General features: G+C 40.1%; 2 protein-coding genes across 2 annotated transcripts; one reads left to right on the top strand and one right to left on the bottom strand.

Annotated features, from left to right (window-relative positions):
* Positions 1-1,709: 1,709 nt before the first annotated feature.
* Positions 1,710-5,967, bottom strand: LOC122071060 (protein LEAD-SENSITIVE 1-like). Its single transcript, XM_042635325.1, has 3 exons — positions 5,810-5,967; positions 5,631-5,701; positions 1,710-2,457 (listed from the first exon to the last, which is right to left on the bottom strand). The coding sequence occupies exons 1-3, from the start codon at positions 5,827-5,829 to the stop codon at positions 1,817-1,819; spliced, it is 732 nt and encodes a 243-aa protein (XP_042491259.1). The 5' UTR covers positions 5,830-5,967; the 3' UTR covers positions 1,710-1,816.
* Positions 5,968-7,236: 1,269 nt separating this feature from the next.
* On the top strand, positions 7,237-8,403 carry LOC122071062. Its single transcript, XM_042635327.1, has one exon. The coding sequence runs from the start codon at positions 7,237-7,239 to the stop codon at positions 8,401-8,403; it is 1,167 nt and encodes a 388-aa protein (XP_042491261.1).
* The last annotated feature ends 1,003 nt before the right edge of the window (positions 8,404-9,406 follow it).

Below are 9,406 nucleotides of genomic sequence, written 5' to 3'. Positions count from 1 at the left end.
CCCCCCCAAAAAAATTACTTACCACCCCCTAGAAAAAAAAACTATTACTAACACTAGCGCCCAAGGTTTCAAACCTTGTATGGATCTCAACCAGTATCAATATGGATCAGTTTAAAATCAATCAGAATCTGATTTTATCAGACTGATTTACCCTATTTTCTTTTTGGGAAAAAAATTAATCTTTTGAATCTTTTCACCCTTAAACATCACAAGTGGATTGGTAGGGATCGAGTCAATATCAGGGATCAATGCTGATAGCCTGATACCAATCCAATCCGATATTTAAAACAATGCCAGTGCCCCTAGAGTCCAGTTCAGGTTTTTGTACAAGAACCTGAACCATGGTACTCGTACACTCTAAAAGCAAATGTGTGAATTTCCTTATCTCTCATTTATCCCTTTTCGATATTAAATCCCAATTCCTCTCTCTCTCTCTCTCTCTCTCTCACATACACACACGCAACATTTTTATGGGTTAATTAAAAACTATCCTCTTCTTTTTCTAGAACCAAAGAAGACAGTCGTGTTATTAATTGAATAGGCCGAAAAGGATGTCAGAAATAAGAATGGTAAGGTGTTTGCGGTTTTCTCTCATATCTATGGTGTTTATTCTAATTATATGGCTGAGCTATGTGTTTTGAGGGATGAACTAAGGTTATGTACATATATGGGTTTTTCAGATTTTTCTACCTTGATTGTGAATTCAGTGTCTAACAAGTTATTGGAGCTATGGAGTTACTGATATTGGTTTAAGGAGGTTATGACTCTATGTGAAAGAGAGGTTATGATTATATGCGACTCTCTTCGAACTCAAATCTTTTTTCTTTTTCTGGGAGAGTAACAGAGCGGAGGATTAGTTGGTGAACTTGACATATGCTTCAGCAACGGATTCTATTTTCTCGGTTACTTAGTGACCAAATTATTCCTAGATACCTTAGTCGAATCATTAGGAAAGATAAAATTGGGTAGACGATTTTTAGAATGTATTTTTTTCCTTTGAGTTGTTTGGTTGTGCTTTGAGAGTGCGAGTACTTTTGTTTTTGGGTTGGGGTAAGGTGGATTGCTTCCCCCTTGTATCCTTTCCTCTTTTATTAATAATATTTTATAGGCTCCCCTAAGTTCCAGATAATATCCAGGGTAAAAAAAGAAATGCCGAAAATGGTTTGTACCATGCCAATATTTGTTTTTTTTTTACCCTTGGTCCATGCCATTAAACTAATACAGGATCAACCAGAAATCGATTGTAGTCTCTACTGATACAGATATGGTCACCGATTCAACCAATCCAATACGGACCCCTTGCCCCCTTTTTCTTCCTTGCAACCCCACCACCTTACAGTTGTGTTTGCTTCGCTCCCTCGAGGCATTCGATGATCCCATAATAAAATTCTAACATAAGAGAGCCGGTTTTGGCATGATAAAAGCCACCTCCTCAATCGAGTGCTATTCAGTGGTGCAAGGACAAAGCAATAGTGGCTGCCGGATCCCCTCCCCTCCATTACTATAATCACTTTTTTCGTATTTTTGGAAGTGGGGATGTACATATAGATGATGCCATGGCAGCATAAGCTTTTTAGTACTAGAACCATAGGGAAATCAAATCAAGAAAAACAGAAAGCTCACACAAGACCCACCAAGCAATTCCAAACCACCCCCCCCCCCCAGTCTCAATGTAATTAAAATTTCCATAAACACAATCACCACTGACATGTTGGGAACCACAGCTTCCAACAATTTATTGATCAAAGACCACCCATGGAACAAGCCCAGTATCACATACATTGTTCATGAAAATCAAGTCTCACTTGCTGAGATCTTATTTTCTTGGTAGAAACTTACTGAGATCTTCCACTGCTACCTTCTCCACTTCCTTCCTCATGCCAATATCTGTAGCATACCGGATTCGACAGTAGAGCCCGATCCCTGTTGCTACTATCCCATACACATTGGTGGTAAGAAGGCACAATGGTGTTGCCAAGATGGCAGAGACGGACCCACCTATTATTGATGTTGCTTGACCACTATGGCCAATTGCTCCTTGTTCAACAACAAGCAGACTGGTCTTACAGTAAATTGCAAAATCTTCACAGTTGCTCTCGAAAACATTATAACTCCGAAAGCCATTGTTAAGCAGGTAGGTTGCTCGGTCGACTACAATATCATCTGGGTCTGAGACAGCAGTGGTGCATGTTCCACCCCGTGCTTTTGCTAGAAAGAGAACAGGATTGACACCATACTCGAAACGGTACAGGACCCCACCAGCGAGAAAACAATCTAGACAGGAAGAGACGACTCCATCACCTTCTGCTAGTTGTGGGCAAGTGAAGCAGGTGGAGCAGAGCTGATATCGGGCTGGTAAGGAGCTTAATAGAAGCGCATCCAGCACAGTTCCAGTCCCGACTTCTTGACCTTGTCCTCTGGTGAAATGGATTACCTTATCATTTCCAACATAGATGCCTGCATCCATAAGGATAAACTAGGATATTGTCTAAGCCTCAATATAACAGAGAACAACAGAGGAACATGATATCTATCATGCACCACTGTATATTCTAAGCATAAGGACCCAAGGATAACAGTGAATAGAAAAGCATGCAAAGGATGAAACAACAAAGGGAGGTTAAAAAATACGATACTCATTATCCATTTCAAGAATAAGAATGCATAAACACTCATGCAGTCATGCTATAGCTCCGTGGATCTAGCAGTAAACCATCTCATGAAAACTGAGAAGTCAGGAATTACAAGATTCTGAAGCCAAAAAGAACAAGCTTCCTGCCACAAAACATCAATCAGAATTTTACTGTTTTAGTTTTTCAAATTCAAAATTTCGACTTTTACCACCATAAATTCTTAGAACCAACCGTGACCATTCACCAGAATGGGGTTTAATCCTGTTTTGACTGTAGTATCCTGTCTACACAAGGATGATCAAACCAAGAACATCATTTATGCAAAAATGTAGCTGAAAAGGGGAGAGGAGCATGATGTTGATTAATATTAACAAAGAAGCATAATCTTAATCTGAATAGGAAGTAGAATCAACAGGAGATAAAATTTGTTAAACATTGGGCAAGGCAGTAACAGGTATAAAATATGCTATTTATGACTGGCACCATGTACTGTAGTGCATAAGATGTATCATCCAACCCAGTACATAAGGTATCTTCTGACCCAAGTCATGCAAGAAGCATGAGATTGATCAGCAAGATACATCAATTAGAAGTTTTGTGCAATAAATTTTAGGTTAAAGCGGGACATAAACCCAGAAAGAGGAGTTGCTTTCCAGTCAGAAAATTTGAAATGGTCAACCTGGAAAAGTAAAAGACATCACTAATACATAACATCCTTTGTTTCCAACCCCCTGAAAAAATTAACTTAGGCTCACAGTGCCTGGTTTGTCAGATTCAACCGCATTAGTTAGACACTAAACCCAAATTTGCTAGCCTGTCTGGTTCAACATGTTTCTCACAGCTGCCTTGTGCTAACCTCACCTTCTGAAATCTAGGCTCTGATTCAAATGTTCCATCCAGCTGATTCAGTTTTAAAAATTCTGCCTCTACTGGCTATAACAGAAATATGATTTTTTGAACATTCAAAAGCATACAAAATTTATTAAGCTAGAGATGAAACTGAAAGTAAAATATAAGAGAAAAAGGAACACATAAGCGTCAACATGAAATCACAATTTCCTAGTTGTGGAAGAACACAGGAAACAAGAGAAGAAACTGATTCTGGAAACTTCTTGATTTGTCAACAGTATTCTGGTGTAGGCAGATTTCACAAAACCTGGGGATAATGGGCCCAACAGAATCGGAGAATATTGATGAAGAAATTGAGAGAAATTGGAGGCTTGGTCACAATGAACAAAGATAGGGTTAGACCACTTGAAAGAGAACCACTCCTCAACCATAACCAAAAGACCCAAACAATTCCACTGCTTGCAAGGCTTTATCTAGGTATTAACCATACACTACGTCCCCACATAGATTTGGCGTTTTCGGCCTAACTAGAATCCTAATATAACTCAAATTACAATTAGAAACTCCCATGAGTGCTTGATGCATTTCCTAAATAAAAAAAGGGTGTACCCAGTGCACAAGGCACCCACCACTAAGAGTATGGGTAGGTTATAATGTACGCAGCCTTACCCTTACTTCGCATAGAGGCTGTTTCTCGACTCAAACCCGCGACCACTAGGTCGCAATGGAGCAACCTTACCGTTGTCCGGAGCTCATAAATAAACAAAACTACTAATTTAAGAAATAGTAAGACTCCTAATCTAATTATACTTTTTACAATAGAAATCTCGTCACAGAATGAAATCTTGGTCTCATTGGATAGGTAACTCAAAACATAGGTACTTTTACAGGCCAAAACTAAGACCTAAGCAACAAAAATGACCAACATCCTGTAATACAATACTCCCATAAACAAAAGACTGACCCAATGATTTGTAATAATCAATCAAACCATAGGTGTCCTTTTTTCTCCTAAGCCACATAAAGCACATAATTACAATAAAAGAAAACTATGTAAATGAACAGAAATTTAAAAGGCCCTGTTTATTTCTAGATGAAAGCCATGTAAATGGAAGAATTTCAAGTAAAATACCATATAGTTGTGCTTTTCCTTATATTCTGCTTTTTATATGGAAACAAATGGAGCCTAAAGGTGGCCAAATGTTTTGGTCATGTGATGGCCAAGTAAACGGACTGGATTAGGTATATCCCGACCAAAAAAAGGAAAGTGAGACGAAAGAAGTAAAAGACATAATGAATGTGGGAAAGTTGAAGCAACGTGGAAAGGCAATGATCAAGAAGTTGGAAAGTATAAGTTCTTAACCTCAATTTTGATTATTACACATTACAACCAAAAGGAGAGTAGCTAGACTTTAATCAGAGGAAGTTCTCCCTGAGAAACCAAGCAATTGACATCAGAAAGCAGAACTTTAAACCAGAGATACCCAGCTGTTTGAATTCTTTCGTTTGCTGATGTCCTATAAAAAATCCACTCTAGCAGCCATGGGCCATTAAATCGTGATCAAATGTCATCTAATTCTTCAAGAAATGATAGTCTCTTCATAGAATGAAGTTATGGTCCATATGAACCAATCATTACTGTTCATCAGCTTTACACATAAACTGTGGTACATCATAAAAATTGCCACTGCATAACAAATGGGATTCCTAGGTTCTAACTTCCAAGTTCTAAACACAAGAGTCCATCAGAAACTCTGAACTTGGTTTCCGCAATCATGCTTAGATGTGCCTTCTGGCTGGACCTAAAGTCTTTGAATGCTTGCTTAGTTTCATCTGAAGCCAGCCCTCTTAGATTCAATGTTAGAAATTGAATTCCAATTCTGAGATTTATTATATGAGGATGTAATCCTACGCAATTACAAGATTAAGAGAAACAAAAAAAAAAAAAAAAAAAAAAAAAGATGCCTCAGAAGTTTGTGTTGTTTATTGAATATGTCAGATTTGCACCAGAGGTTTAAACGGATCAGTAGCTGTTGCTGCTGTTTGATACATAAGATTATTGTTCTACCATCATAGATTCACATGTACACTTTATGAACGATACAACGAACAATGGAGAGAGAGAGAGAGAGAGAGAGAGAAAGGTACCGTGATGGGCGTAAACATAAGACCTCCATGAATAGATGTGATCGCCTGGTTTTAAGCTGCCTCTGTCGATCCTGCGTTGGATGGTAGATATTAATTAAGAGGGAAAAAATTAATCAATAAAACCACTCAAACACTACCACAAGAGAGTCTCCATCTTAGGAAATTAAAGAGAACAATACCTGTTGGAGAGCAGCCCCATTCTCTCTCAGCACCAACTGTATCAATTCTAAGAAGCGTAGAACAAAATTCTTACAAAAGAAGGTTAGGGAAAGCGAAAGCGAAGTACCTTTTCCATCAAAAAATGACAAAGCGAATCACCTTCCCGGGGCTCTTGACTCATTTTTAAGTTTTCAAATTTAAGATCTATTCGAGAACCCGGACCCAGGTCCGGGGCTCTGACAACTCTCCTCCTATTCTTATGAGGTGTAAGTTTGGTCTTGATAGTCTGAATTCGACCAGAGTGTGAATAGAGCTTGGACTACGATTTCTGACTTGAGAACCGATTAAGATTGAAAATCACTAATCTTGGGTTAGGGTTGGACGGGGCCAGGTTGGGTTCAATCCATAACTAATTTTAACCCTGATTAGTATAATATAATTTAGAGTTGTCATCATATCCTTCTATTTAGAATAATGAAATTTGGGCCATTGATTCTTATGGTTAGGTGTCCTGAACACTTATTATTGTACTGCACGTCATAATTTTAATTGTGTATTCAACATTTGATTTATTGGTTCTTTTCAAAAAAAATAAATAAATAATAATAATAATAATAATAATAATAATGCTAGCTAGAACACAAATGGAAATAAAAAGGGTTAGCCCGACCTTGGCAAAAATTAGGGCCAATTAGGGTCAAATCTGGTTCAATCAGGATCAATTAGGGCCGGGTTGGTTTGGCATGGGCTTGGCGGGGTTGGGTGGGGTTTGGTCGGGCCTGGGTTGAGTTTCAGAGAAAAGGTTTGGTTTAGGGTTTTAAGAAACCCGGCCTGTTTCATCCCTTGTGGATTTCACATGTTGTGGGTTGGATTGATAAGGAAAGGGAAGAGAAGAAAATGATGGAATAAGTGTTTTTTAGTGGAGATGAGATTTTGTGGGAGAAAGAGAAAATGGAAGTGGGGTGAGATGACTTTAAACTCACCATCCAACCAAATCATATACTTAGGCTTTTACATAGGTTTCTTCATATGGAGACTGAGACTGAGACGATTTTGGCTGTCGGAAACATTGAATCTATTCATGATCCTGGGGGATGGCTACCCCCCGGATGGTGGACGACAACTCCGTCTAACTGACTTTTGGAAGCCTCAACAGAGGGAGGTGTCGGACCAAGGCCCTAAAGGTGAGGGGTCTGCAAAGAAGAGTTCGGATAAGGCTGTGGGAGAAGAAGGAGGTGGAAGGGAGTAACATCAGGGGGGTCATGATGTTTCAAGGAGAACTTTTTCGTCGGTGGTTGGAAGAGCTCTTCCCGATGTAGATTTGCTTCCAGAACCAATCATTGTTGGGTCGAGTACGAAGATTGTCATTCCCCAGGAGGCATATGAGGAGAGGTTGGTTAGGTTCAAATTTTCCTTGATAGGTAGGACCAATTTCAGATTTCTTTCAATGGATGACATTCGAAAGGTCGCTGCTGAAGGATGGCATTTGAAGGGAAGAGTAGCCTTGTCGCCAATGGGGAAAGGATTTATCCTCTTTCAGTTTGAGCTGGAAGGTGATATGGCTAACATCTGGAGAAGGAATCTGATAAAAGTCCGTAGTCATTTCATTCGTTTTCAACGATGGAAACTAGATTTCGATGTCAATGAGGTGCACAAACCTACCAAGCTTGTTTGGATCAGATTTCCAGATCTCCCTCTAGAATACTGGCACGAGAAGATACTTCTTTCGATGGCCAAGGGGGCGGGGAGGCCAGTGGCATTGGACAAACGTACAAGGTCGGCTGCAATGGGAAATTTTCCACGAGTCCAAGTGGAGGTGGTGATAGGGGCTAGAAGGGTGGAGGAACTTCATGTAGAAAGAAAACAACCTGGTTCAGATGAGATATTCTGGTTCAAACAAATAATATTATATGAAGATGACATGTACAAATGCAGTTTCTACAAAAAGGTGGGTCATGCCTTTGCTGAATGTAGGGAGAGGAAAATTCTCTCTGATCGTACTAGAGAGAAAGAAGATTTAGTGGCAGCGGCCATGGCGGAGAGTGGTGGTGCTGAGCGGACAGAGGCTGCTCATGGTGGTGAATTTCCAGAAAATCTAGTTTCCAATTTGGGAAAATCTCCTTCCCAGATTAGGGGAGATTCTTCCTTATCTCACTCTCATTCAAGGGAGAATATTCCATTGTATATGGAAGGAGTTCAAACGCATGGAGAGTTTGAAATTGTCATTCCTTTTGAGAAGAGTCAGAATTTGGAATCTTCTAAGGAGAATATTGAGGTGAATAACGGCTCAAATGACCCTGATTTGGCTCTTGATAGTGGATCCATTGCTGGAGCGGATGATGGATCGGATCTTGGACCAGGGTTGGATCCTAAAGAAGTCCAAAATGAGGACGTTCAAAAAGTTCATAGGGTGACTCAATCAGAAGTTGTTATGCAGCAGGAATACTCATATGGAGCGATGGCAGTTCATCATTTGGATGTGGAGGCAGTGGACAATCAAGCTTTGGAGCAAGAGGGAAGCATGGAGGAGAGAAGGAAACAGAAAGGGAAGAACATGACTTCCCATGAGCAGACCTTTCGTAAGTCTGATCGGTTGGCTCTCCAAAAAAAGTGATTATGATAGTGTTGTTTTGGAATATTAGAGGCATCAAGAAGAAGGCTAGTGGCTTGGCCTTAGGGAACTTGGTTAGGAAGGAGGCTTCGGATATTATATGTTTAGCCGAATCTATGGTGGAGATTCAAAAATTTCCGAAAATATTCTTCAATAGTATTGGCTTTGATACGGATTTTATTCATAATGAGAGGACTGATAAGGTCCCGAACCTATGGGTTTTATGGAGAAGAGGCTTGAGAAAGCCAGATGTATTCTCCTTTTCTGATCAGCATGTTTTGTTAAGGTGTTGGTGGCAGTAGAGGCCTTTTCTTTTGTCAGTGGTGTATGCAAATTGCTTTAGGGCTGCGAGAAGGGATCTATGGAATAACCTAGCTATGTCTGCTCCGAGCCAAGGCACTCCTTGGTTGGTTCTTGGCGACTTCAACCCGACCCTTCAGGCTCATGAAAAACGAGGTCCAGGATCCTTTAACCTGGGGTCTGCAGCTGAGTTTGGAGCAATGGTTGATGGGTGCTCCCTTATTCAGATTCCTTCTCAGGGGCGTAAGTTTACCTGGACTAATAACCTGCGTATGGGGAATGTAGTTGCAGTGCTGGATAGGAGTTTTTGCACAGATAATTGGTTCACGATTTTTAAGGATTGCCATCAGAGAGTGTTGCACTATGGTGTGTTTGATCACTCCCCTCTATTGGTGGTGTCTGAGGCTTTTGTAAAACCTCTGAATTGCCCATTTCGGTTTCAGAGATTTTGGGCAGAGCACGAGAATTTTTTGGCTATTGTGAAAGGATCCTAGGACGTCTGGATTAGTGGATCTCCCATATATGTTTTTAGTCAGAAAATTAAAAGGCTCAAGGGAGATATAAGAGTTTGGGCAAGAGGTACCTTTCCTAATGTTAGTGCAGGAAGCGCTTAAGGGGCTTGAAGAGATCCAGATGGAGATTGAGGAGAAAGGCATGGATGCTCAATTGTTTGATCGGGAAGCTGAGGCTAAATCTAGACATTTGA

This window comes from Macadamia integrifolia, unplaced genomic scaffold (genome assembly GCF_013358625.1).
Source record: "Macadamia integrifolia cultivar HAES 741 unplaced genomic scaffold, SCU_Mint_v3 scaffold_185A, whole genome shotgun sequence".
In the NCBI taxonomy this organism is placed as follows: domain Eukaryota; kingdom Viridiplantae; phylum Streptophyta; class Magnoliopsida; order Proteales; family Proteaceae; genus Macadamia; species Macadamia integrifolia.
The sequence above is the reverse complement of the archived record's forward strand: the minus strand, read 5'-3'. Positions and strand labels throughout refer to the sequence as shown.

What these genes read in the sequence shown, in the direction of transcription:
- LOC122071060 (XM_042635325.1), bottom strand. Translation starts at nt 5,829, where the DNA reads ATGGGGCTGCTCTCCAACAG. An exon ending in ATGGGGCTGCTCTCCAACAG is followed by an intron (nt 5,702 to 5,809) that starts GTATTGTTCTCT and finishes CATCCAACGCAG; the next exon opens with GATCGACAGAGGCAGCTTAA. An exon ending in TTATGTTTACGCCCATCACG is followed by an intron (nt 2,458 to 5,630) that starts GTACCTTTCTCT and finishes TTATGGATGCAG; the next exon opens with GCATCTATGTTGGAAATGAT.
- LOC122071062 (XM_042635327.1), top strand. Translation starts at nt 7,237, where the DNA reads ATGGATGACATTCGAAAGGTCGCTGCTGAAGGATGGCATTTGAAGGGA.